Below are 26,680 nucleotides of genomic sequence, written 5' to 3' on the forward strand. Positions count from 1 at the left end.
ACGAAGGTTTATTGTTGAAACAATTTTTTATCTAGTTACATAGGAAGGGAGAGAGGTGACACCAAACCATATTAAGTTGTTGGAGGCGTGGATGAGGTGACCCTCTCAGTTACTGCACTGGGTGACGTCACAGAGAAAGTTTCCTTTAACATTTTAGAAGTTCCTGTATTATCTGGTCATTTACTAAACCATCGTTAAGCTTGGTAAATTAAAATAGAAATAGAAAAATAATGTTATTGTATATTCTGTAAATTTATAGTTTAAAGTAATTATGTGTTCAAGGATAGAATGACTGCAAGATGGATTACTTTGGTTATGTATACTGATGCAAATGACTGGAATAACCCATACAAATGCTGTAAAGAAGAAAACACAAGAGTTCTAACTTTGGTTACAAAAAAAAAAAGAAGTGGCTGCACTCTTTGTTGATATTTTTTTAAATAAAATTCTGGTGATACAGTGAAAGGTGATAATGGTGATACAGTTGAGGGTGACAGTGGTGATACAGTTGAGGGTGACAGTGGTAATGTAGTGGGGGATGACATTTAAAACTTGTAGTAAAATGAGAACTGAAGTTTGTAACTAACATGGAGCATTGTGTGTGTGTGTTTGAAGTCGTGGGGGGGGGGTATCTGTGTATCCATGGCAACTGCAAGTGTCACCTGGTGTGTTTGTGCAAATGATGTCATGACAGGTAGGTAAAGTAACATTCCCCAATGTCAGGTGTAATCTCAATGACAGGCTCACTACACCTTTTGTGATGATGTGCAATAAATATTTTACTTGCTGACTAATGCTTGTTGGTTTTTCTTCATGTCTAGTCTGCACTGTCTTGTGTGTTAAATATTTTAATTGTGTAAATGTTGTTTGTCAACTTTTTTTGTGAAATCAATGTACATTATACATATATTGGCAATAATAGAAGCTACTAGAACATTGACTTATGTTAAATGTCACAAAAAATTATGCTGCAGATGTTTCTGAATGTTTTTTACATATTTAATAAGAAAATAAGATTTATACACTCGCTTTTCTCCAGATTATATTTTCTGGACATACTGCAATAGTATCATGTACAGTCATCTTCTATTTGTTGTCTTGGTACTGTCTAATTTGTTTCTGTACTTTCTGGTGAATGTAAGTTATTTAAAGTGTTGTATCCAATGTTCTATCGAACGGGAAAAAGGTAGTGTGCAGCATGTACTTTGTGTGCACTGTGTCCTAAAAATCTATGCAAGGATTTTACAAAATGATTGCACGGCAGCTCAAAACTACTGTGTGGCTTTACAACTGCACAGCTTAGAGGAAACATTGGTTGTATCTGTACTGTCTGCGTTGTGTTTGTACTTACTATCTGTGTTGTATCTGTTGTAGGCCTATCTATACTACATATTTAATACATGAACATAATGTATTGAATATGTGTTCTTCTGTGTGTTCTGTTTGTACTGTCTTCTTATGATTCTTGCTTTAAAAAAAACACAGTTTAGATAGTCTGCAATGTTATAAGAGCAGGCAATAAATGTCATATTTATAGTCTTTAATGTTATCAACTAGAGCAGGTAATAAATGTCATATTTATAGTCTTTAATGTTATAAACTAGAGCAGGCAATAAATGTCATATTTATAGTCTTTAATGTTATAAACTAGAGCAGGTAATAAATGTCATATTTATAGTCTTTAATGTTATCAACTAGAGCAGGTAATGAATTACCTATTTAGAAAAGACTATAGTGATATGGTAAAAACTGGTCCCATCATAATGGCCCTGCCATTGATGGCCTGGGGTGGGATGGAGCTTAAGATGGCCCTAGTCTGGGATGTGATGGAGCTTAAGATGGCCCTAGTCTGGGATGTGATGGAGCTTAGGATGGCTCTAGTCTGGGGTGTGATGGAGCTTAAGATGGCCCTAGTCTGGGATGTGATGGAGCTTAGGATGGCTCTAGTCTGGGATGTGATGGAGCTTAATATGGCCCTAGTCTGGGATGTGATGGAGCTTAAGATGGCCCTAGTCTGGGATGTGATGGAGCTTAAGATGGCCCTAGTCTGGGGTGGGATGGAGCTTAAGATGGCCCTAGTCTGGGGTGGGATGGAGCTTAAGATGGCCCTAGTCTGGGGTGGGATGGAGCTTAAGATGGCCCTAGTCTGGGGTGGGATGGAGCTTAAGACGGCCCTGGGGTGGGATGGAGCTTAAGATGGCCCTAGTCTGGGGTGGGATGGAGCTTAAGATGGCCCTAGTCTGGGGTGGGATGGAGCTTAAGATGGCCCTAGTCTGGGGTGGGATGGAGCTTAAGATGGCCCTAGTCTGGGGTGGGATGGAGCTTAAAATGGCCCTAGCCTGGGGTGGGATGGAGCTTAAGATGGCCCTAGTCTGGGGTGGGATGGAGCTTAAGATGGCCCTAGTCGGAGGTGGGATGGAGCTTAAGATGGCCCTAGTCTGGGGTGGGATGGAGCTTAAAATGGCCCTAGCCTGGGGTGGGATGGAGCTTAAGATGGCCCTAGTCTGGGGTGGGATGGAGCTTAAGATGGCCCTAGTCTGGGGTGTGATGGAGCTTAAGATGGCCCTAGTCTGGGGTGGGATGGAGCTTAAAATGGCCCTAGCCTGGGGTGGGATGGAGCTTAAGATGGCCCTAGTCTGGGGTGGGATGGAGCTTTTAAGAGCTCACACAGTAGAAATGTCTGCTATACAATGTGGGGGGGGGGGGAGATTTTTAGACTTAGTAATGTTTGTTTTTCTTTGGAAAACGAACTGATTTAAAATGTGTCAACTTGTATTAAAATTGTGGTCATTTCACTGGCATAGTTGTAACTAGCATCATTTCAGTGGTAGGGCCTGACATATTGTGAGGGGTGGGTGGAGGTTGTTTCATTTTTGGAAAGCCCCTATGAATTGAATATAGACTGCTGAAATGGAGATAATTGCTGATTATACAAAAGTAAACATTTAGAACAATTGTGCAAAAAAAAATTAACCCAGTGTTATTTGTAAAAATTAAATATCTTTCATAACAAAAAAAATTTGAAATATCCCAAGTATCCTAGTGAAAATTTAAAAAATCAGTTTTAAGTCTAAATAGTAAATAATGATGTGACAAAATATTATGTATTTCTCGCATTTTTTTTATCATGCAACAAAGCAAATTAATTCTGGTTCCCTAACATTATCTCACCTGGAATTATACCTCGCATAAAACGTATTATCTCAGCTCCTAATGAAGCTAGAGACGCAAAATTTGGTATCAATGTAATGCGGAAAAAAAATCTAGTTTTTTTTTTTTTTTTTTTTTTTTTTTTTTTTTTTTTTTTTTTTTTTTTTTTGTGGTATAATTTTATTTGAATTTAGTGGAGTTTAAAAACTACGAGCAACAACCTATAAACAGAATACCTTATCGGAAGTTTTAGAATTTGGTCTGTAGTTGATAATTTTAAGACAGTAAATTTAAATTGTGTGTTGAAATCAAGGGCCAAATATGAACCTTGTGGGGGAAAAATCTGAATTTGATTAGGATTTTTTTTTTTAAACACAAGTTCTGATTGTGCATACGTCATGCTCGAGGCTAAAACAAGATACTAGATTAGATCTAGTCTAGATCTTTTGCTTAAAACGATGATGAAGCTGGTTTAAAAGTTAGTTTACGAAAAAATGGAGGTCGCAATCTTTAATTTCTAGGTCAGGGTCCGTTTAAGAAGAAGGTTGCTATTTTTTATAATTGTGGTTTGGGATTCTGTTTCTATTTATAGGTTTCTTTCCATTCATTTGTTTTAAGTGTTGGGTCCCTCATCGGAAACCTTCAGAAAAAGTCCTGAACAATTCAATTATTGTTCATCGGATAGTGTAGTCAGCAAATATCAACGCTTATATTTTTATAAAAAATAATGTTGAATTAATATCCTGAAGGTTTTTATAAATTTGAATTTTGTCTAAAAATTTATTAATACATATATCAATATATTTTATAACTTCAAGTTAATAATAATAAATAATGATTAATACTTTTATAATTTTATATTTTATAGTTATAACACATATTCTACATCTAATATAAAAAACATTTTATGTTGTCAAAAATAAAAGTTACCTCCCCTATATAAGTATTTACCCCAGACATGCTGACGTAGTTTGTATGTTTTATTTTTAGATTAGATTCCTTGTTTTTCATGTGTATACATAAGTTCATCTTTCATTTTATTAATTTTAACTTATCAACTTAGGGTAAGCTAATCGTTTACTTTTGCTATTGAGCGTTACTACTTGACTTGCGATATTTTCTGAGGACGGGAGATAACTGGGTATTTACCTGTTTCAGTAAAAAGTACAGGTTGTCGATTTCTTTTGGTCCTTTGAATTTTTTTTTTTAATTCTTGTCAAGTCAAATATTTTCGTCAAGAATTTTTTATATGTACATGTGTGTATGTTTGTATGTAATTATGTATGCATGTGTGTAGGCCTAGATATTTAGGCCTAGTAGTATTTTTGTCATAATATCATAAATATGTGTGCGTACGTGTGGGGATGGTGCTTTCGGTAAAAGACCGAATCTTTCTATTGGCGCCCGCTCGTGTTTGTAGCATGGTTAAAATTAACCGTGTTTGTAGCATGGTTAAAATTAACCGTGTTTGTAGCATGGTTAAAATGAACCGTGTTTGCCTAAACGGAAGCTGCAACTCATGGTGTTGAGGGGGGGGGGGGGAATACACTGTGCCCATTTTCTTCTATAGCCAACGTTTATTTCAGATATTTTCTTCGGGGGGGGGGGGGGGGGTGGGGGGAGGTGGGTGTTTCCAGGAGGCGGACAAAATTTTGAGGGGGGGGGGGGGGGTCGAACACCGAACTCTGGTAAAAGTATATATTTTCTTTATAAATTCTATTTCGTTTAAGCTTTGGGTTCAACACTAGCACAGTAGCACAGTAGTACAGCCATTAACTCCAGCCCGCCCCCCCCCCCCACTCACAATCTACAATAGTGACCGCATCAATTGGCGTACCTGTGACTGAAGGAGTTTAAAACAACCAAATATTTATCTTTCTATCCATGATTTATTTAAAACAACCAAATATTTATCTTTCTATCCATGATTTATTTAAAACAACCAAATATTTATCTTTCTATCCATGATTTATTTAAAACAACCAAATATTTATCTTTCTATCCGTGATTTATTTAAAACAACCAAATATTTATCTTTCTATCCGTGATTTATTTAAAACAACCAAATATTTATCTTTCTATCCGTGATTTATTTAAAACAACCAAATATTTATCTTTCTATCCGTGATTTATTTAAAACAACCAAATATTTATCTTTCTATCCGTGATTTATTTAAAACAACCAAATATTTATCTTTCTATCCATGATTTATTTTAAACAACCAAATATTTATTTTTCTATCCGTGAATTATTTTAAACAACCAAATATTTATTTTTCTATCCGTGATTTATTTAAAACAACCAAATATTTATTTTTCTATCCGTGATTTATTTAAAACAACCAAATATTTATCTTTCTATCCATGATTTATTTAAAACAACCAAATATTTATCTTTCTATCCATGATTTATTTAAAACAACCAAATATTTATCTTTCTATCCATGATTTATTTAAAACAACCAAATATTTATCTTTCTATCCATGATTTATTTAAAACAACCAAATATTTATCTTTCTATCCATGATTTATTTAAAACAACCAAATATTTATCTTTCTATCCGTGATTTATTTAAAACAACCAAATATTTATCTTTCTATCCGTGATTTATTTAAAACAACCAAATATTTATTTTTCTATCCATGATTTATTTAAAACAACCAAATATTTATCTTTCTATCCATGATTTATTTAAAACAACCAAATATTTATCTTTCTATCCATGATTTATTTAAAACAACCAAATATTTATCTTTCTATCCGTGATTTATTTAAAACAACCAAATATTTATCTTTCTATCCATGATTTATTTAAAACAACCAAATATTTATCTTTCTATCCGTGATTTATTTAAAACAACCAAATATTTATCTTTCTATCCGTGATTTATTTAAAACAACCAAATATTTATTTTTCTATCCGTGATTTATTTAAAACAACCAAATATTTATTTTTCTATCCGTGATTTATTTAAAACAACCAAATATTTATTTTTCTATCCGTGATTTATTTAAAACAACCAAATATTTATCTTTCTATCCATGATTTATTTAAAACAACCAAATATTTATCTTTCTATCCATGATTTATTTAAAACAACCAAATATTTATCTTTCTATCCATGATTTATTTAAAACAACCAAATATTTATCTTTCTATCCATGATTTATTTAAAACAACCAAATATTTATCTTTCTATCCATGATTTATTTAAAACAACCAAATATTTATCTTTATATCCATGATTTATTTTAAACAACCAAATATTTATCTTTCTATCCATGATTTATTTAAAACAACCAAATATTTATCTTTCTATCCATGATTTATTTAAAACAACCAAATATTTATCTTTCTATCCATGATTTATTTTAAACAACCAAATATTTATCTTTCTATCCATGATTTATTTAAAACAACCAAATATTTATCTTTCTATCCATGATTTATTTAAAACAACCAAATATTTATCTTTCTATCCATGATTTATTTAAAACAACCAAATATTTATCTTTCTATCCATGATTTATTTTAAACAACCAAATATTTATCTTTCTATCCATGATTTATTGAAAACAACCAGATATTTATCTTTCTATCCATGATTTATTTAAAACAACCAAATATTTATCTTTCTATCCATGATTTATTTTAAACAACCAAATATTTAGCTTTCTATCCATGATTTATTTAAAACAACCAAATATTTATCTTTCTATCCGTGATTTATTTAAAACAACCAAATATTTATCTTTCTATCCATGATTTATTTTAAACAACCAAATATTTATCTTTCTATCCATGATTTATTTAAAACAACCAAATATTTATCTTTCTATCCATGATTTATTTTAAACAACCAAATATTTATCTTTCTATCCATGATTTATTTAAAACAACCAAATATTTATCTTTCTATCCATGATTTATTTAAAACAACCAAATATTTATCTTTCTATCCATGATTTATTTTAAACAACCAAATATTTATCTTTCTATCCATGATTTATTTTAAACAACCAAATATTTATCTTTCTATCCATGATTTATTTAAAACAACCAAATATTTATCTTTCTATCCATGATTTATTTAAAACAACCAAATATTTATCTTTCTATCCGTGATTTATTGAAAACAACCAGATATTTATCTTTCTATCCGTGATTTATTTAAAACAACCAGATATTTATCTTTCTATCCGTGATTTATTTAAAACAACCAAATATTTATCTTCTATCCACGGATGATTTAAAACCCATGAAGTTGAGTTGACACATTTATTATTTACTTACTTAGCGCCCACGCGTGTATTACACACCTTTACGCGTCAAAACAAATGATTTCACCTGAACATGTATCATCCCATCTCTTCAGCAATGATAAAACAAGTATTTCTGGTCCCACCAGCCTTGTCGCTTGTTTACACATTGTAAAACAGAGGCTTTAATTCCCTCAGACCGGGCGGCGCTCGGGTCTAACAGGTCAAGTGTTGGGGAAATATTCGTGTCAGTCTATAGCGACAGAGTTCCAGAGGGCTCGGCTTAAGTCGGTGTTTGTGTGGTGCTGTTGTCAGTCACTTACATAATGGTGCTGTTGTCAGTCACTCACATACTGTTGTAATTCAGTCATTTTATGCTGATGTTCTAAGTCAGTGTTAGTGTGGCATCGTGTGAATCAGAGGTTTTATATGGTATCGAATTTTCTCTTATTGTCGAAACAATTAGGTAAGTCCTGTATGTTGTTGCCAACACGTGTCTAGGACATTGTCCTTCCTGTCAATTACCCCCCCCCCTTACACACACCCGGTCAATTACCCGTTGACCACAAAGAAAGCAATGAAGCATTTATGAAAAGAAATATTCCGGTTTTGTACTGACCCTAACATTAATCCTAACATTACCTTTTGGATAGGATTGAAGTTAGGGTCGGTATTTTTTATTTTTTGTTTTTCTGCATTAAATTTTTATTGTCTAAAAGCCTATATATATATATATATATATATATATATATATATATATATATATATATATATATATATATATATATATATATATATATATATATATATATATATAATAAAACCCTCCATTCAAAAGCCAGCTAACAGGTCAGACAGAGAGTACCGTTAGTTAATGATTGAGGGAGGATAACTGTAATATATGGGTGTAAATTGTCGTCGTGGGGGTGAGACTGACTGGGGGTGGGGGGATAATGGCTTACTTTGTTTGTTTTTTTTGTTTTTTTTTTGGCAAAGGTAATACACAGGGTGTGACATGATACTATTTGCCGGTAGGCTACGGCGGCGTATGATGGGGGGAGGGGTATATTATCGTATTGGCTAAGTTGTTAAGTTTCGATCTATTTACAAATTAAAAGCACTTTATAATTTAATCATTCAAATGCTTATACTTACATTTTTCTGACGTTCTTAGATTTAACAGATTTTTCCTAGCCTGAACTATCATATATTTTATTGTAGATCAGCTAGAGACCATATATAATCAAACTTGTAGAGGGACCGGTAGCGGCCCGCGGTCTGAGCGTAAGAACACCAGAGCCAACAAACTTCAAGTAGTAAGTACCTTGTTAAAGTCTTCAGTCAAGTTAGGGTATTTTATTACCGGCACTCAGCGAGAGTTCTACCAACGGTTATACTGCGGTATTTTTTGTTCTTCTTACCAAACGTTGGTGTGACGTTGGGAAGTTAGAGGTCAAAATGTTTGGTAATTATTGCAACACTGAGACAACTAAGCTCGAAACGGTAAGTTAATTACTTTTTTCCCCGTTAGTATGTGTTTTAATTGTTTTAAGAGTAGATTAGTTCTCAGGTTGTAGACTAGACAATTACAAGGCTAAAGGATAGAGTTCGGTTACTGTTTTAGTCTAGATATCTCAATCAGAGTTTCTTCCAGGCATCTCTTCGGGGGGTGCAAAGCCCCCCCCCCCCCCCGAAAAAATTCTTCCGCCCCCCTCCACCCACCCCCACCCCCAGCGAAATGAAATTTATATAATTTATATGGAAAATATATACTTTTAACAGTGTCCGCCCGCCCGAATAAAGTCTACCCCCCTCCCCGAAAATTTCAAGTGCCCCCCCCCCCCCCGGAGAAAAAAGTCTGGAAGAAACACTGATCTCAATCCTACCTAGATCTAGCTATGATGCATACCTCACGCTATTCTACCAGGCTCTGAGAGTGGCGTCGCTAGGTCGGGTGTCATCTGTGCGGCACCTTATGGTGTCACCCCCCCCTCCCTCGGAAAAATGTATGATTATATATATATATATATATATATATATATATATATATATATATATATATATATATATGGTCTACATACGCCTATATATAGTTGCAATTTGTGTTTCCACGTAATGGCGTCAATTAGTGCGCACATTATATTAATACACCAATTAATTCATGTGCAAAAAACATCATTTCATCGTAAATTATTAGATTTTGGTGTCACCTCTTTCCCAGTCCTCTGTAAATTGTGTAGTTGGTGTTACACTCTCTCTCCCCCTCCCACCCCCACCATATCCCCCCCCCCCCCCCCACCCAATCCCCCCACTCTCAAGTGATAGTTTTAAAGTGTGCACAGTTAATAGTAGAGATGTTCATTTATTGTCAGTTATTAATATAGAGAGATTAACTTTAATTAATCATTAATTGAATTGTCAAAAAGTATACGTCTTCTATATATTTTCCAACTTTCGTCATGGTGTCACTCCCCTAATTGGTGTCACCCGGTGCGGTCCGCACTCCTCGCCCCACCCTCGCTACGCCTTTCGGCTCTAATAAGCACCTGATTCTACCTGACTGATGAATACCTAACTCTGATGAGCACCTTATCCTACCTAACTCTAAACCAGGAAACACAACTCCTTTATAAACTTAACTCCCGTGAAACAGATAAACTCTACTTCTTCTATATGCCGTCAGATCAGAAAGTACACTTTGCTTTTAAAGATCATATACCGTATTAAAGTCAAATATATTAATGTCAAGACGTGGTTAAACATATTAATCTGTACATCTGTACATTTCATCAGCTTATATTTTATGACCTCACTGCATAGCGTCAAGTTAATTAAACAGCTTTACTACCTCAATTAGTCGCAAGCTATCGCTCTACACAACAGCACAGACCAACCGTCGGCTGTCGATCAACGACGTTGGTAAATACAGCGCTAGTTCCGCCATTCTATGAGTGCCGGGTCAACACTATTTATAGCCCAATAAACCTTTGAAGTCGCGGGCGTCACGTGGCCTGTGATCATTTTTGGTAAATATTGGATTAGTTTTTAATTACACTTTGTTGCTTAAAAATTATGGCATTGTACTTGACAGAATAGAGTTGTGCGAGGGGGGGGGGTGTAATAACCAACAGGCTGTTAATGTATAATACCGAGAATGGTTGTCGATGTAGGTTGTCTGAAGGGTTGTCAATGCAGGTTGTCCAGAGGGGTTGTAAATACAGGTTGTATTCTAGAGTGGTTTTTTTTATGCAAGTTGTCAAAAAGGGTTGATAACGCGGGTTGTCAAAAAAGTTTGTTCATATAGGTTGTTTACAGGAATTTAAGTGAAAGTTGTCTAAAGGGGCTGCCGGTTGGAATTGTTTAGAAGGGTTGTCAGTGCAGGTTGTAAGGAAGGGGTTGCCAATTTAAATTGTCTAGAGGGGTTGATAACGCGGGTTGTCAAAAAGTTTGTTCATATAGGTTGTTTAGAGGAATTGTAAGTGAAAGTTGTTAAAAAGGGGCTGCCGATGCGAATTGTTTAGAGGGGTTGTCAGTGCAGGTTGTCAGGAAGGGGTTGCCAATGTAAATTTTCTAGAGAGGTTGTCAGTGCAGGTTGTCAGGAAGTGGTTGCCAATGTAAATTGTCTAGAGGAGTTGTAAGTGCAGTTTTTTAAACGGCTTTAATGAGAAAAGCTGAAGTTATACACCTCACAAACGGCTCGTGTGTTGCTGGTAAAGACACGTATCGCACACATCAAACGTCAACACACACACTTCTCGTTTGTTGGAACATCCAGTCTCATGGAAAATACGTTACATGTGGTGTTGTTGTACTTTTTGTTGTTGCTGTTGGTAAAGTGCGATAGATGATTTGTTGATTTTGTCTAACATTTAATCGCACGCGAATCATGGCAATAAAGCACCCTTTTAAACCAGAAGGTGTATGTTGCAGATGAAGTAGAGTTCGTCTGTTTCTTTAATCTCGTCATTTGATGGTATATCGCGATTAGTGCTTTGTCAGACCTGGAAACTATGACAATTCTGAAACCTTTAACATTGGACACTGACAATTCTAAAATACTAAACTGGAAAACTTTGACATTCCTAAAACTCCTTACATTGGAAACTATGACAATCACCTAGAAATCTCTCCGACGTTTTATGGCCGCGATTAGTGACACATACAGTCCCGGACATAAATAAATGTATGTCAACAAGTTTTTTACTGCTTACACTGTCGCACACACATGGTATTAAACTAATGATTGAAATTTAATTGTGATCCGAAATTCAGCCCCAGTAGTGGATTAAAGGGGTGGGGGGGGGGGGGGCTGAAAGGGCTTCAGTAAGAGGCCCCCCGATTTTTAATTTTCATTTACAAACCACAGTAAATTGTACTTTACAACTTAATTTTTTTTGTTTTTACAATTTAAAAAACCCAATGCTTCAATGCATAAATCACAATTTTTTTTCATTTTTTTTTCAAACTATCAATCACGTCCATAAACTTTAGTATAAATACCAACTGTCATCACCTCCTAGTCATACATTGTTTACATTAAGCCGATGCTCCCTAAAAATAACATCGAGACAACCTACTGGTGATCTAACTCGCGCGGATTGTCGTTCCTATTATCTGGATAATATGTGGTAGGACAGACCCATTATCTGTATATGGGGGAGGACAGACCCAAAGAAGGACAGTCCCATTAGATGGGGGGGGGGCAGACTCATTACCTATATATGGGAAAGGACAGACCCATTAGCTGTATACGAAGAAGGACAGTCCCATTATATGGGGTAGGACAGAACCGTTACCTGTAAAAGGGATGGAGGACAGGTCCATTACCTATATATGGGAACAGTGTTTCTTTCAGACTTTTTTCTCCGGGGTGGGGGGGGGGGCACTTGAAATTTCCGGGGTGTGGGGGGGGGCGGTAGACTTTCTTCGGGGAGGTGGACACTGTTAAAAGTATATATTTTCTATATAAATTATATACATTTCATTTCGTTCGGGGGGGGGGGGGGGCGGTAAAAAAAAATTTGGGTGGCGCCCCCAAAGAGATGCCTGGAAGAAACTCTGTATGGGAAAGGACAGACCCACTACCTGTACATGGGGGAGGACAGCCCTGTGATTATATAGAAAAAAATCCTGGAAACTCCAACAAATCCTGGACCCTAGATAAGACTGGCCTGACAATGTTGTATAAAAATTGATAAGACTGGCCTAACAATGTTGTATAAAAATTGATAAGACTGGCCCGACAATGTTGTATAAAAATTGATAAGACTGGCCTGACAATGTTGTATAAAAATTGATAAGACTGGCCTAACAATGTTGTATAAAAATTGATAAGACTGGCCTAACAATGTTGTATAAAAATTGATAAGACTGGCCTAACAATGTTGTATAAAAATTGATAAGACTGGCCTAACAATGTTGTATAAAAATTGATAAGACTGGCCTAACAATGTTGTATAAAAATTGATAAGACTGGCCTAACAATGTTGTATAAAAATTGATAAGACTGGCCTGACAATGTTGTATAAAAATTGATAAGACTGGCCTGACAATGTTGTATAAAAATTGATAAGACTGGCCTGACAATGTTGTATAAAAATTGATAAGACTGGCCTAACAATGTTGTATAAAAATTGATAAGACTGGCCCGACAATGTTGTATAAAAATTGATAAGACTGGCCTAACAATGTTGTATAAAAATTGATAAGACTGGCCTGACAATGTTGTATAAAAATTGATAAGACTGGCCTGACAATGTTGTATAAAAATTGATAAGACTGGCCTAACAATGTTGTATAAAAATTGATAAGACTGGCCCGACAATGTTGTATAAAAATTGATAAGACTGGCCTGACAATGTTGTATAAAAATTGATAAGACTGGCCTAACAATGTTGTATAAAAATTGATAAGACTGGCCTAACAATGTTGTATAAAAATTGATAAGACTGGCCTAACAATGTTGTATAAAAATTGATAAGACTGGCCTAACAATGTTGTATAAAAATTGATAAGACTGGCCTGACAATGTTGTATAAAAATTGATAAGACTGGCCTAACAATGTTGTATAAAAATTGATAAGACTGGCCTGACAATGTTGTATAAAAATTGATAAGACTGGCCTGACAATGTTGTATAAAAATTGATAAGACTGGCCTAACAATGTTGTATAAAAATTGATAAGACTGGCCCGACAATGTTGTATAAAAATTGATAAGACTGGCCTGACAATGTTGTATAAAAATTGATAAGACTGGCCTAACAATGTTGTATAAAAATTGATAAGACTGGCCTGAAAATGTTGTATAAAAATTGATAAGACTGGCCTGACAATGTTGTATAAAAATTGATAAGACTGACCTGACAATGTTGTATAAAAATTGATAAGACTGGCCTGACAATGTTGTATAAAAATTGATAAGATTGGCCTGACAATGTTGTATAAAAATTGATAAGACTGGCCTGACAATGTTGTATAAAAATTGATAAGACTGGCCTGACAATGTTGTATAAAAATTGATAAGACTGGCCTAACAATGTTGTATAAAAATTGATAAGACTGGCCTGACAATGTTGTATAAAAATTGATAAGACTGGCCTGACAATGTTGTATAAAAATTGATAAGACTGGCCTAACAATGTTGTATAAAAATTGATAAGACTGGCCTGAAAATGTTGTATAAAAATTGATAAGACTGGCCTAACAATGTTGTATAAAAATTGATAAGACTGGCCTGACAATGTTGTATAAAAATTGATAAGACTGGCCTAACAATGTTGTATAAAAATGTGTTTGAAGCTGCTGTTTATTTTTTAAACAAGGAACACGGCTAGGCGTGTGTAAATTTTTTAAATCCCACGATCAACGGTTTTCTAGCGCTTGCTGTGAAATATGTAAATGTATGATTTATGTAACACTTACCGGAACATAACGCCTAACTAGACAGAGAAATATGACAACCAGAAATGTTGCTATAAAAAATGGAGTCAGCGTTTTTTTGTTTTATTGAGACTAGACACATACTATTTTTAGTTGCATTATTTTATACAAATAACTCCAGTACCTACACAATTAGTTGTGCCATTTTTAATTGTAAGCTCAAAAAAATTTTACCCATACATTTTTATCAGCGAAAATGTTAGTTCTGTTAAAAGTTTATAAAACACACTATTAAAGTTTAAGTAGATTTTTCGTAAGATAATAACTATAAACAAAACTGCTAGCACGGTCCAGTTGTGTGTTAAAATAGCAATCAACACGATCTCTCAACAAGGGGGTGTTATTCAATGTTCCTACTTGGTAAACATTCGTTAACAGCGTTAATAAATCATTCCCTACTGGCTTCTGGCGGTTTGTTATTTTCTAACATGGGAGGTAATCGAAATTTTTAATATTTATGAGTTATCGATCTGGGTATTTTTAATTTTTAAAAAAACTAGATGTGAGCGCACGTGTACAGGTTTGATAGGTCTAGGCTACACCTGTCCGCGGTCATTTGGTGGTCACGTGATGACCGTCTGGTGCAGTACAGGAGAAACCTTGGCCAGGATTCTACACGTTAATGATACTTTTGGAGGTGTTCAAAGCGTGTCGTGCTTTAAGTCATACAGGTAAATTCAGTCAAAAGTAGCTTGTCATTCAAGTGACTTCACATATAACTGTTTGTTAAGTCATACAGGTGACTTCAGTCAACTGTAGGTTGTCATTCAAGTGACTTCACAAATAACTGTTTGTTAATTCATACAGGTGACTTTAATCATCATATATCTGTAGGTTAGGCGCATTCAGTCAACATATAATTAGGCTAAGTCATGCAGGCGAGTTACTGTAGGTTTCTTCCATTATATTGCCTCCTATTAATTTATTTGTCTGCAATAATGTGTTCTTTCGTTCTGTTGATTTATTTGTCTGCAATAATTACGTGTTCTTTCCTCCTGGGTAGATCACCTAGTTGAGGGAAACGGTCAAATTTTTATCCACCGTGGCTTTTATATCTGCCTGCTTGCACTGGTTGAGTTTTATTCCTAGCTGTGTGCAATGGTAAAGTTTTATTCCTAGCTGTGTGCAATGGTAAAGTTTTATTCCTAGCTGTGTGCAATGGTAAAGTTTTATTTCTGCCTGTGTGCAATGGCAAAGTTTTATTTCTGCCTGTGTGCACTGGTAAAGTTTTATTTCAGCCTGTGGGAAAATGGTAAAGTTTTATTTTTGCCTGTGTGCAATGGTAAAGTTTTATTCCTAGCTGTGTGCAATGGTAAAGTTTTATTCCTAGCTGTGTGCAATGCAAAGTTTTATTTCTGCCTGTGGGAAATGGTAAAGTTTTATTTTTGCCTGTGTGCAATAGTGAAGTTTTATTTTTGACTGTTTAACGGTAAATTTTCATTCCTAACTGTGTGCAATGGTAAAGTTTTATTTTTGCCTGTGTGAAATGGTAAAGTTTTATTCCTAGCTGTGTGCAATAGTAAAGTTTTTTTTTGCCTGTTTTCAATGGTAAAATTTTATTTTTGCCTGTTTTCAATGGGCAAATTTAATATCTACCTATGTACAATGGTTAGGTTTTATTTCTACCTGTGCGCAAAGGTAAAGTTTTATCTTTGCCTGCTTGCAATGGTAAAATTTTATTTCTACCTGTGTGAAATGGTTACGCTTATTTTTGTGCCCCTAAAAAATGGTAAAGTTCAATATCTGCCTTTGTGAAATGCTTGAGAGGAATCTAGGGTTTTTAGAAAATTGAACCTGAAAAAAGTAAAAAAAAAAAAAAAAAAAAAAAAAAATTGAAATTGAAATTGAAAGGCATATAATTTTGGTGGGGTTAGAAAAAAAAAATGTAATATTTTAAGCAGCCTGAATGAGATGAAGAGTAAAATGAGACAAAACTCAAATCAAACATTCTTCCCTTAGCAGTTTTCATACACATTTCTATTCTGCCTTTTTAAACTTTAAAAAAGTAGTTTGTAGTTTATTCGGTTTCAAACACATGATAATGAAATTTATATTTAGTAATTAAAGAAAGAAAGCAAATTGACATAAAACAGTCATTTAGGGGATGCAACTCTGTTCCTTTAGAGGGTTTGTGTTTCTGTAATGATTTTTTTTTTTATTTTTTTTTTTGTAAAAAAATCCAAACACCTTAGAATTATTTTACTAAAGAAACCCACCGGGATTTCTTTTGATTATTTTAATGACGCATTTTCTATGATTTTTATGTTTCTTTATTAGTTTGTTTATAGATCTAAAAGTTTAAAGATATATGTTGATTGATGTTTACTTGTTTGACATAAAAATACAGATCGAGTTTCTTCCCTTTAAACTAAAATCGCATTACCTCCCTTAAAATAGCTGTTCCGAGAGTTGCGTCGCCTTACACAGTGGTCTTCCCCACAGACCAAATTGACATTCGATTGCATCATGGTGTGGACATTAATTACTTTCACACAACCACAGCCTTTAAATTAATAGACAACTTTTGTGGTCCATTCAGCTCAAACCCGTAGGCTACTAGTGTATATTACTAAATTGCTAAATGAAGGGTATATATATATATATATATATATATATATATATATATATATATATATATATATATATATATATATATATATATATGTATATATATATATATATATATATATATATATATATATATTCCTATGTAATTTATATACCATACATAAACATATGCATATATATATATATATATATATATATATATATATATATATATATATATATATATATATATATATATATATATATATATATATATAAGCCTACATATAATTTATATATGTGTCTGTATGTCTGTTTTTTCCACTTCTGTATATCACTTTATTCTTATAATTTTATTCCCTGCAGATGTTCTCTGGTCTGATTCTTTTTTTCCCACCCCACGACCAAGCCTAGCCAAACATCAGTTTCCTTACAAACGGCCTAGCCAATCAGCAGTTCCCCTACAAACGGCCTAGCCAATCATCAGTACCCTTACAAACAGCATCCATTCTAATGACATACAAGATGAAACAGTTCATGTAAGACATCAGATAGTCAAGGGAACCAACCAGGCTCAAGGATTTGTTGACTATTTGTTGTGAGTAGAGTTCACAGGATGAATAAATCCATGGACGGACTCAAGGGCTGCTTCAGCTGTAACTGTCGCCGGAAGTCTATTTTTAGCAAGCTGATGCCTGCCGCCTTCCAGGTGTTTGTCGTCATCGGCGTCTGGCAACTGCTCAACAAATCCACGGAGCCAGCAGACGGCACACTCCGGGTGACGCGGGATTCGGACACACCCGCCAAAGACGGGGAGACAAGCTGCTCCCCCGGGGACTATACGACAGGGGGTCGTCTTGACCTTGACACCATAGTATCGGATGCGCATGACCCGCTCCAGAACCCGGTGCTCACAGCGGAAGTGTTCGTCAGAAACCCGGAGCAGGGTTCGCTGGTCTTGTACCCTGTCGGTACCGCAGTCGCTTTCTCTGGGTTTAACCAAGGCAAGAAGAAGGCCGAGGAGAATTTGGTTTTCTTTGATTACGACGGGAAGGATAAGGACCCGAGCAAGAAGGTCGATGTCAAAAGTGTGGAGATATCCAAAGCCGCGCGCGACATCGAGATGGAAGTCTCCAATGAAGAGGGCGCTAAGGTGGATTACCCAGAGGGCGCTAAGATCGCGGGGGAGGTCAAGGCCGACATCGACGCCATGCTGAACCAGGAGCAGATGCTGCGGCTTGACCCCGAGGACCAGAAAGGTCAGCAGAAGATTCTAGACCAAGACAAGACGGAGGTGCTGCTGGAGCCGACGCCAGGGGGCGCTGGGTACTTACCTGCGGCTCGGTTCGACTCTGAGAGAGTTGTGGGAGCTAATCAAGCAGCTCCCAGGTTACAGATAGGTCTAGCTCAGACTAATCAACAGGGGGAGGGGCGGGCAAATCAACAGCCGCCGGAGGAGGGGCGGGCGCTGAATTTACAGAGCAATCTCCACCCAGCGCTGGGGTCGCTGAAACTACAAGGACAAGGTCCGCAACCTGGTTACTTGCATTTTCAAGGTCACCTAAAAAGTCAGAGCTCGTTGCTAGGCAACAAACAGCCCGCGTTAAACAGCGCCGTTGCGCGTCAGGAAATAGACCAAGCGGACGGTCAGTTGAAGGAGACAGAGGGCAACGAACCTGTTGTCACTGAAGGATTCATTGACAGGGCGAAAAAAATTATATCCGAGTACTACGGAAAAATTCCGGAAAAAATTGAGAAGAACCCGGAGCCGGAGTTCACGATGAACAGTCCTGACGTCTGCAACGGACAGGCGAAGATTGATCTCCTGTACCTGGTCCACTCGCAGCCACAGAACCAGGAGCAGAGGCAGCGGGTCAGGAACTCGTTCGCCTCGTCCCAGGCCTTCAAGGACTTCGTCGTGCTGCACGTGTTCGTCGTCGGCAAGACGGCGTCGCTCGGGGCACAGAACGCGCTCAACCAGGAGCAGAAGGTCTTCGGTGATGTCATCCAGGGCGCCTTCCCCGACACGCCCCAGAACAACGCCCTCAAAGGCCTCACCGGACTCCGCTGGGTGACCCAGTTCTGTCCGAATGTTGAATACGTCATGAAAACTGACGAGGATGTGTTCGTAGACACAGACAAACTCCTACGCGGGCTTCTTCCTACCGCCGCCAACACCGTAGGAAAAAGAACTATTTTATGTCACTTCAACCCACAAGGCCCCGTACCTCGTTTTGGTCCCAACTCCTTCAGCAAGGAAATGTTCCCCAACAAAACGATTCTCAGACCGTACTGCAAGGGTTACGCAGTCATCCTCACACGGAAACTGATCGCGGCTATTCTGCTAGCGTCTGAAGAAGTCCCCATCATCCCGATCGAGGATTTCTACCTGTTCGGGGTGCTGACGTTCGTGGCGGGGGAGGTGGAGGTGTACGACCTGGGCAACAAGCGGGCGTTCCACGACTTCGGGGTGGACGTGGTCAGCTGCTACACCAACCTGAAGCTGAAGTGCCAGTTTGTGGCGTCCAAGGCTTACGGCTCCCGCTTCACCAGCCTGTGGGAGCTGGTGGTGGCACGGCGTCAGGAGCCGGTGGACGGCTGGACGGGGAAAAATTCCTTGTGGAATATACCCAGCTACAAGAGAAACTTCTAGAAAATAGACCTTTTTTTATTTAAATAGTTATACAGGCAATATGATTTAGCTCAGGTTAAATAACTTTAAATTACGACGAAATTTTAGGTAGTAATTAAAATACTAATTTATTTAAGTGCACAATAGAAAGTCACTAAACCGTTAGGTTTTCATCCAGAGTTTATTCAACGTGTTAACGAAGCTAGGTGCGAAGATGTTAGGGATAAATGTATAACTAAATTTGGTTTACAGATGTGTAAAATATTTGTGAATGTATGCGGAGTAATTTTTTTTAACTTGAACATTATTTGAACATTATTATAAGTATCTATATACGGTCAGTGGTATGAAAGTACAGCGTAAAATTATCTGGAGTTTATGCTTAGAAAATACTGGTGTGGAATCAATTTTTTTTTCAACTAAAGGGAAACTACTAAGATTTTTTTCGCCTAGATTAACGTTTTTTTTTTAAATTCTGATAAACAGCGTAGACATTTTTTTTATTGAAACATCTTGATCGTCTGCTGTGATGCTCAAGTAACGTGACATTTATACGTGACAGGCTGGTTAACGTGGCATCGATTGTTCAGCTTGATGTTGGTTGTTTGACTATTATGGGGCGTTTTCTAAATGTACAAAGTGGGTTTGACTGGGGACGTTTTATATTAGCTGATGATAGGCTTTAGTGGCAGCTGATCGAAGGGGGATAACTATCAATAATTTGTCCTGTTATCTCCCTTTTAATGGGCTGAACGCTGTGATCGAGTCGATTCTGTGCAATACTGTAAATAATCGATTACCAATGTATTTGGTTAAAAGATTGGTTTAATCTATGAACAACACATATGTTACTTGATTCTTTTCGAGGTGTAAGTTTACTTTACAAAATAAAATGTCAAATGTATTAAATAATCTTTTATCTTTTACAATTGTCTTTGTGCTTTGTTTGGTCTGGAGTCATTTTGACACCAAATTTAATGACTTACTGGTAGACGTTATAGACTTCATGAGCTATCTACATACACTCACATACCCTCTTCCATACACACGAGCACACACACACACATACACCCATATATATATATATATATATATATATATATATATATATATATATATATATATATATATATATATATATATATATATATATATATATATATATATACAGAGAGAAAGAGAAAGATGTCTTGACATCAATGATGTAACAGCACAGCATAACTTGATGTGTACTGTTGACGTTACTGACCCAACCACGCGGTTCAGTATAGAACCCCAACATATAAGCATATAACACTAGCATATAACAACATATAAGAACACAACACCACCATATAACAACATATCAGCATATAACACCAGCCAAATATAGAGTGTTTCATCGTTGTTTTTATTTCCTGACGAAACTAAAGAACAACAAATTATGTGTAAAACATTAATGGGTGATGGTTTAATGTGTACACACATTAATGAGCGATGTAAAAACATTATAAACGGATGTTTTGTGATGTTAAAGCTCTTATAATCATTCGGCTCATATAAACATCGTCTATTGCGGCCACCTCTCTTCAATATAACATTTGCTCTTTTAAAATGGCCATATAATAAAGATATCACTCAAGCTTATTGGCTAAGACCTAACTCTGTACCAAGACCTAATATCTTGGTTAAGACCTAACCTCAAACGAATCTTTTCGGCTAAAACTTAACCTCTAGGTTAAGAACTAAACAACAGCAAGTACCTAACACTCGACCACACGTCTTCTCTAGCATCTTACAAAAACTAAAATTCTATTACCCACCAATTTCATGACCTAACCCCCTTTACTGGCACGCTTCTGATCAAAGACCTGGGACCTTCTGACCTCCACTGGTGACCTTCTGTGACAGGAACGACTCCGTGAAACAAAGGTTAGCATGCACGTGCGTAGTGCTCACCTTCTGCGCATGCGTGGTGCTCACCTTCTGCACGTGCGTCTACCTGTTGTCCTGCAGTAAGGTGAGTAAGACGGAGACCAGAAACACGATGGTGACCATGTAAAATGCGATGCCCACTAGCAGGGCATACAACGTCATCTGACGTCCCATGTATGCCATGCACGTCGCGTCTCGTTTGCGTGACGTCTGAAATGTGACGTCTTGCCATTAGTGTTGTATAGAGACAAAAGCAACGGTTGGTTTTCTTTACAATAGTCACCTTTCTCTGTTATACTGACAGTCAGGCTTCTGTACGTGCTTATATCATTTATTTATATTATCTACCTTACTTTTACGTGACGGCATGGTCAAATGCTACAGTATACGACTGCTAACTCGAAAGTCTCGAGTTCGAATCCGGGTTCAAGTCCGTTGACCGTCCCTGAGTCTACCCAGCTCTGATGGGTATCTAACTCGCGTTAGTGAAAGTAAAGGCAGCTGGGCATAGTGCGGTCACAGAAATAGGTGAACTCTACTTCAATTGCCAATGGACCGTCAGTATCAAAAAGGGAACTTTAAATTACAATTACATATTCATTTAACAACTACAATAATTAGGTTAATTAGATGCAGCCGGTAACTCACCGTGCAGGTCAAGATCTTGGCAGCGAGACCAATCGGCCAACAACAACAGCACGCAACCTGCATCAGCAACTCATCTATGGAGAAGGAGTGGCTCTCTCGGTGGTGCTGGGATACAGTAGTGGGGTGGTTAGTGGAGTAGTGGGGTGGTTAGTGGGGGTAGTGGGGTAGTGGCATGGTTAATGGGGTAGTGGCATGGTTAGTGGGGGTAGTGTGGTGGTTAGTGGGGTGGTTAGTGGGGTGGTTAGTGGGGTGGTTAGTAGGGTGGTTAGTGGGGTAGTGGGTTAGTGGCTTGGTTAGTGAGGTAGTGGGGTAGTGGGGTAGTGGCATTGTTAGTGGGGTGGTTGGTGGGGTAGTGTCGTGGTTAGTGGGCTGGTGGCAATGTTAGTAGGATAGTGGGGTGGTTAGTGGGGGTAGTAGGGTAGTTGCATGGTTAGTGGGGTAGTAGCGTGGTTAGTGGGGTAGTGGCATGGTTAGTGGGCTGGTGGCAATGTTAGTAGGGTAGTGGGGTGGTTAGTGGGGGTAGTAGGGTAATAGCATGGTTAGAGGGGTAGTAGCGTGGTTAGTGGGGTAGTGGCATGGTTAGTGGGCTGGTGGCAATGTTAGTAGGGTAGTGGGGTGGTTAGTGGGGGTAGTAGGGTAGTTGCATGGTTAGTGGGGGTAGTAGGGTAGTTGCATGGTTAGTGGGGTAGTGGCGTGGTTAGTGGGGTAGTGGCGTGGTTAGTGAAGTAGTGAGATGGTTAGTGGAGTAGTTGGGTGGTTAGAGGGGAGGGGGGTGGTTTGTGTAGGAATACGACTATATATATATATATATATATATATATATATATATATATATATATATATATATATATATATATATATATATATATGGTTGCCTATAAACAACCATCAACACACCTGTAAAGACGGCCGTCAGTTAGATATAAACATCCACGTATAGCACGTGCAAGGTTGCCACTGAGACAACCCACAACTCACCGGTAAAGATGGCCGCCTCTCCTTGGTGTTCTGAACATAGAACGGGACGGGGGGGTCGACACTGTCAAACGAGTGTCGGGTGGCGGGTTGGTCCGTGAACCTGACGGTGTGACCAGTGGTGGCAGGGTCGACAGTGTCGCTGCCACGCCGATCCTCTTTCAGCTTGACGGGGGTGGATCGAAACAACGAGAAGACGGAAGTGATGCCACCCTTTATCTTGGACGGGTGTTTCGGTGTGCTGGGTTCTCTGCACGACGACAAGAATAGGTAAATATACACCTACACTGATAATCTAATATCGACAGAACGTATTCAAGTTTGTTAAGGGGCTTGCGTTTCTACCCCCACCTCACTCTTGAGCCTGACCCTAACTTTAATGAACGAATTAACTAATTAAGTTTTTTTTTCTGCTGTTGGCACTTGTACTTCTTTTAGCCGACTCAGATATAGTAGAATTCACCTGTAAAGTGTGGTCGTTAGTTTCCCTGACCGAAGTCAGGTACTCACCACAGCTGAGTCGACTCAGCTCTTGCTACAAACTCAGGACCGGGACCCGACCTCGAGACTTTTGGGTAAGCGGTCGCACGCTCTACCATTCGACCACGGCGTCGCAGTTAGAATGGGTACCAAGCAGACAGCTATCAACCTCACAATGTTTCTAACATAGTCTTAAATCAACAACAGACCCCTTCCAACCTCACAATATTTCTAACATACATGTCTTGAATCAACAACAGACCCCTTCCAACCCCACAATATTTCTAACATACATGTCTTGAATCAACAACAGACTCCGTCCAACCCAACCAAAACATTTAAAATATACCCTCACCTGTAATGACGGTCCTCAAACGACTGGATATCGTGGTACACTGGCGAGGCCGTGCCTGCATCTATGAGATCCCTTGTGGCCGCGGGCTGGCCCGTGTTGTAGTAAAACCCATGCGGTGCGTACGACGTTGTGTACGGGTACGAGAAAGTTGCTTGCTGCTCCTGGACGTCCGCGGACGGGGCCGAGGGAGCCGGTCGTCTGGCGACAAACATGGGTCCCGTACCGGTGCTGAACATTCTGTACATCTCATTCTGGTAGGGCTTCTTCTGGGCCGGTCCCACGGGAGGCTGGGGGTTGAAGGTGTGGATGTTTTCTATCTCGTACTTCTTGAGCAGGTTGATGTTCCGTGTGGTCTCCTCAGCTCTGGCAGCCCGCGTGCCGGGGGTCAGGTCGTCTTTGGACCGGAGCGGCTTAACGGCGTGACTAATGGCCTGCTGCACGTCGTCAGGGAACAGTGGGATGGCCACGTGGACTGTGTCCTCATCCTCCACCAGTGGCCCCTGGGCGGTGGCCCAGACAGGGCGGGTCAGCCTGGGGGTGCCGCCTTTTGTGATCTGTTGGTTTAGCTGACGTCGCATTTCATCGGATAGGGGGCTTGCACGGTGTTTGCTGATGGAGGAATCGTGACCTTGAAATTGGTCGTCTGCTTGAGGAAAGTTCACGGCCTTGTTTTCTATTGGGGAGAACCTAAACGCTGTGTTGGACGCCACGCTGTACCGGCTGTCCGTTAATTCTATTGTGTTGGAGATGTTGATGTGGTCTGAACCATCTTGGTCAAAACTGTTGGGCTGGACTTTAAGAAAGCGGCTATTGGTTTCTGCATTCTCTAACGCTCTCAGCTCGCTGTGTGGTATCACAGGCGCCGTGTCTTCTCTTGGGGCTACGTTCCCTCTTGGCGCGACGCTGCTCTGCGCGCGCACATCCTGGCCAATCCGTTCTATCTTATCCAGTATCCTGTCACGTGGTTCGCGCTGGCCGGAAGTACCGCTGGAGCTACCCGGGGAAAAATCGGAGCCTCGCCTCAGCCTGCCGCTAGGTACGTGCTCCAAGTCTGCCCGCTGGGCTGTTGCTTCCTCGTACGTCGGCGGCTCTACAATCGAATCATCTGACGGCCGGGATATCCGGATAGCAGGTAGCCGCGGTGTAACTCCTGGGGTGGGGCTGGTTCCAAGCTGATGTACGGTAACTGGACTTGTCTTGAGCATCGTGCCAGAGTGTCCAGCCTTGAGCAGCTCCTCGTTGGACAGGGAAACCTCGCTGGCGCCAGAGAAAGACGAGAGGTCCTGCAGCTCGATGCCCTCGTCATCGAACAACTTCCTCGGGGCTCGCTCGTCGTACAGGTGCTTGCCGGGGGGCGCGTCGACCCCCAGGTGAATGCGGCTGTCGATCTTCGACTTGACGTTTTTGATGTGCTTCATGGACACCGACCTGGCGGACGTGATTTGACGGTTGATGCCGGACGTCAGGAGGCCCAGCTTGTTGGCTCTGACATGGTTTGATGGTGTAGACGGTTGACTGGACGTTTTTTCCTCGTCTTCGTCCATTTCTAAAGAAAGTACCTCATTATATATATATATATATATATATATATATATATATATATATATATATATATATATATATATATATATATATATATATATATATATATGGTATTGTCCATATGTTCTGTCACATATTAAAGGAGAAGAAGGACTGTGTTGGTGTTTTCTATGTAGAAGACAGAGACTATATTGTGTTAAATATGTTAATTTTCGTTAGAATAGCTGTCTTTACCGCTTGGGTGAGCATTTATGCTGTCTTTTAGACTGTGTGTATGGGGTAGTTCAATATTTGAAATTTTTAAATTGCAACAAATTTCGCTAATATTTCGGGTTTTTAATTGAAAACCAAAACAGTTTAAAGAAACTCGGGAACTATGTATGAGATTATATTTACATGGTGTTTGGTGCACCTGGTGTTTAGAGTACACGGTATTTGGCGGACAGGGTATTTGGTGTACATTGTATCATGGAGTACATTGTATTTGGTGTATATTGTATTAGGTGTAGATAGTGTACAGTGTCTTTGGATGTACACAGTGTTTAATATCAGCCTACATGTAGTAGTTTGGTGTACTTGCTGTATGGTGTACTTAATGTCTGATGTACATCAACATCGTGTATTGTCATAGGGGTACTGTTGTTGGTGCTTTAGATTAAAGCCACACTTGAATGTATGTAGATTGTAGATCTAGCAAGATTCTAGGACTAAATCTAGGACTAGGTTCTTTGGCTGAATCCCATCTAAGTCAAGTACTTACTGTTGCATCTATATGTCAGCCAAACTACTCAATGTGCAAGCTAGGTTAAATAATCTTGGCTTAACAGAAGCGCTCATCATTGAATGAAGTGTTTTCTTTTTCTACTTTAGCCTGTCTCCATCTTTAAAAACAACTTTGTTGACGATGTTGAACTCGTGAATGATGTTATTTTGGATATCAATCACCGGATGTCATCGATTGAGCCGGAAGAAAAACATACATTTTTTTTTTATTTCCTTTAAATTTTTAGGGACCCATTTGGGTTGGAGAATAAGATGTTTGTCTTGCTGATCTTTCTGAAATTATTATTTTGGGTCTGAGGATATGAAAATCTGAAAAGAAGCAAACTGAATAATCCATGGCACAGAGTAATTGTATGATCAGTTAGGGAAATTTAATACCAAGGCGAAAAAAATAATAATTTGAAAGCTGTTAGAGGTCTTGAAAATATGAACCATGAAATGGGTGGGCTGT

General features: G+C 38.4%; 2 protein-coding genes across 2 annotated transcripts; one reads left to right on the plus strand and one right to left on the minus strand.

Moving 5' to 3' along the window:
* Nucleotides 1–17,344: 17,344 nt before the first annotated feature.
* LOC131936410 (uncharacterized) lies at nt 17,345–20,430 on the plus strand. The gene has a single exon (XM_059293382.1). The coding sequence runs from the start codon at nt 17,517–17,519 to the stop codon at nt 19,551–19,553; it is 2,037 nt and encodes a 678-aa protein (XP_059149365.1). The 5' UTR covers nt 17,345–17,516; the 3' UTR covers nt 19,554–20,430.
* A 1,067-nt stretch (nt 20,431–21,497) lies between these two features.
* Nucleotides 21,498–26,431, minus strand: LOC131936409 (uncharacterized). Its single transcript, XM_059293380.1, has 5 exons — nt 26,207–26,431; nt 23,905–25,450; nt 23,073–23,319; nt 22,095–22,199; nt 21,498–21,656 (listed from the first exon to the last, which is right to left on the minus strand). The coding sequence occupies exons 2-5, from the start codon at nt 25,446–25,448 to the stop codon at nt 21,510–21,512; spliced, it is 2,043 nt and encodes a 680-aa protein (XP_059149363.1). The 5' UTR covers nt 25,449–25,450; nt 26,207–26,431; the 3' UTR covers nt 21,498–21,509.
* Nucleotides 26,432–26,680: the final 249 nt, after the last annotated feature.

The sequence above is a fragment of the Physella acuta genome, unplaced genomic scaffold, assembly GCF_028476545.2.
Source record: "Physella acuta isolate Inbredline_101_S28 unplaced genomic scaffold, ASM2847654v3 ptg000178l, whole genome shotgun sequence".
Lineage (NCBI taxonomy): Eukaryota > Metazoa > Mollusca > Gastropoda > Physidae > Physella > Physella acuta.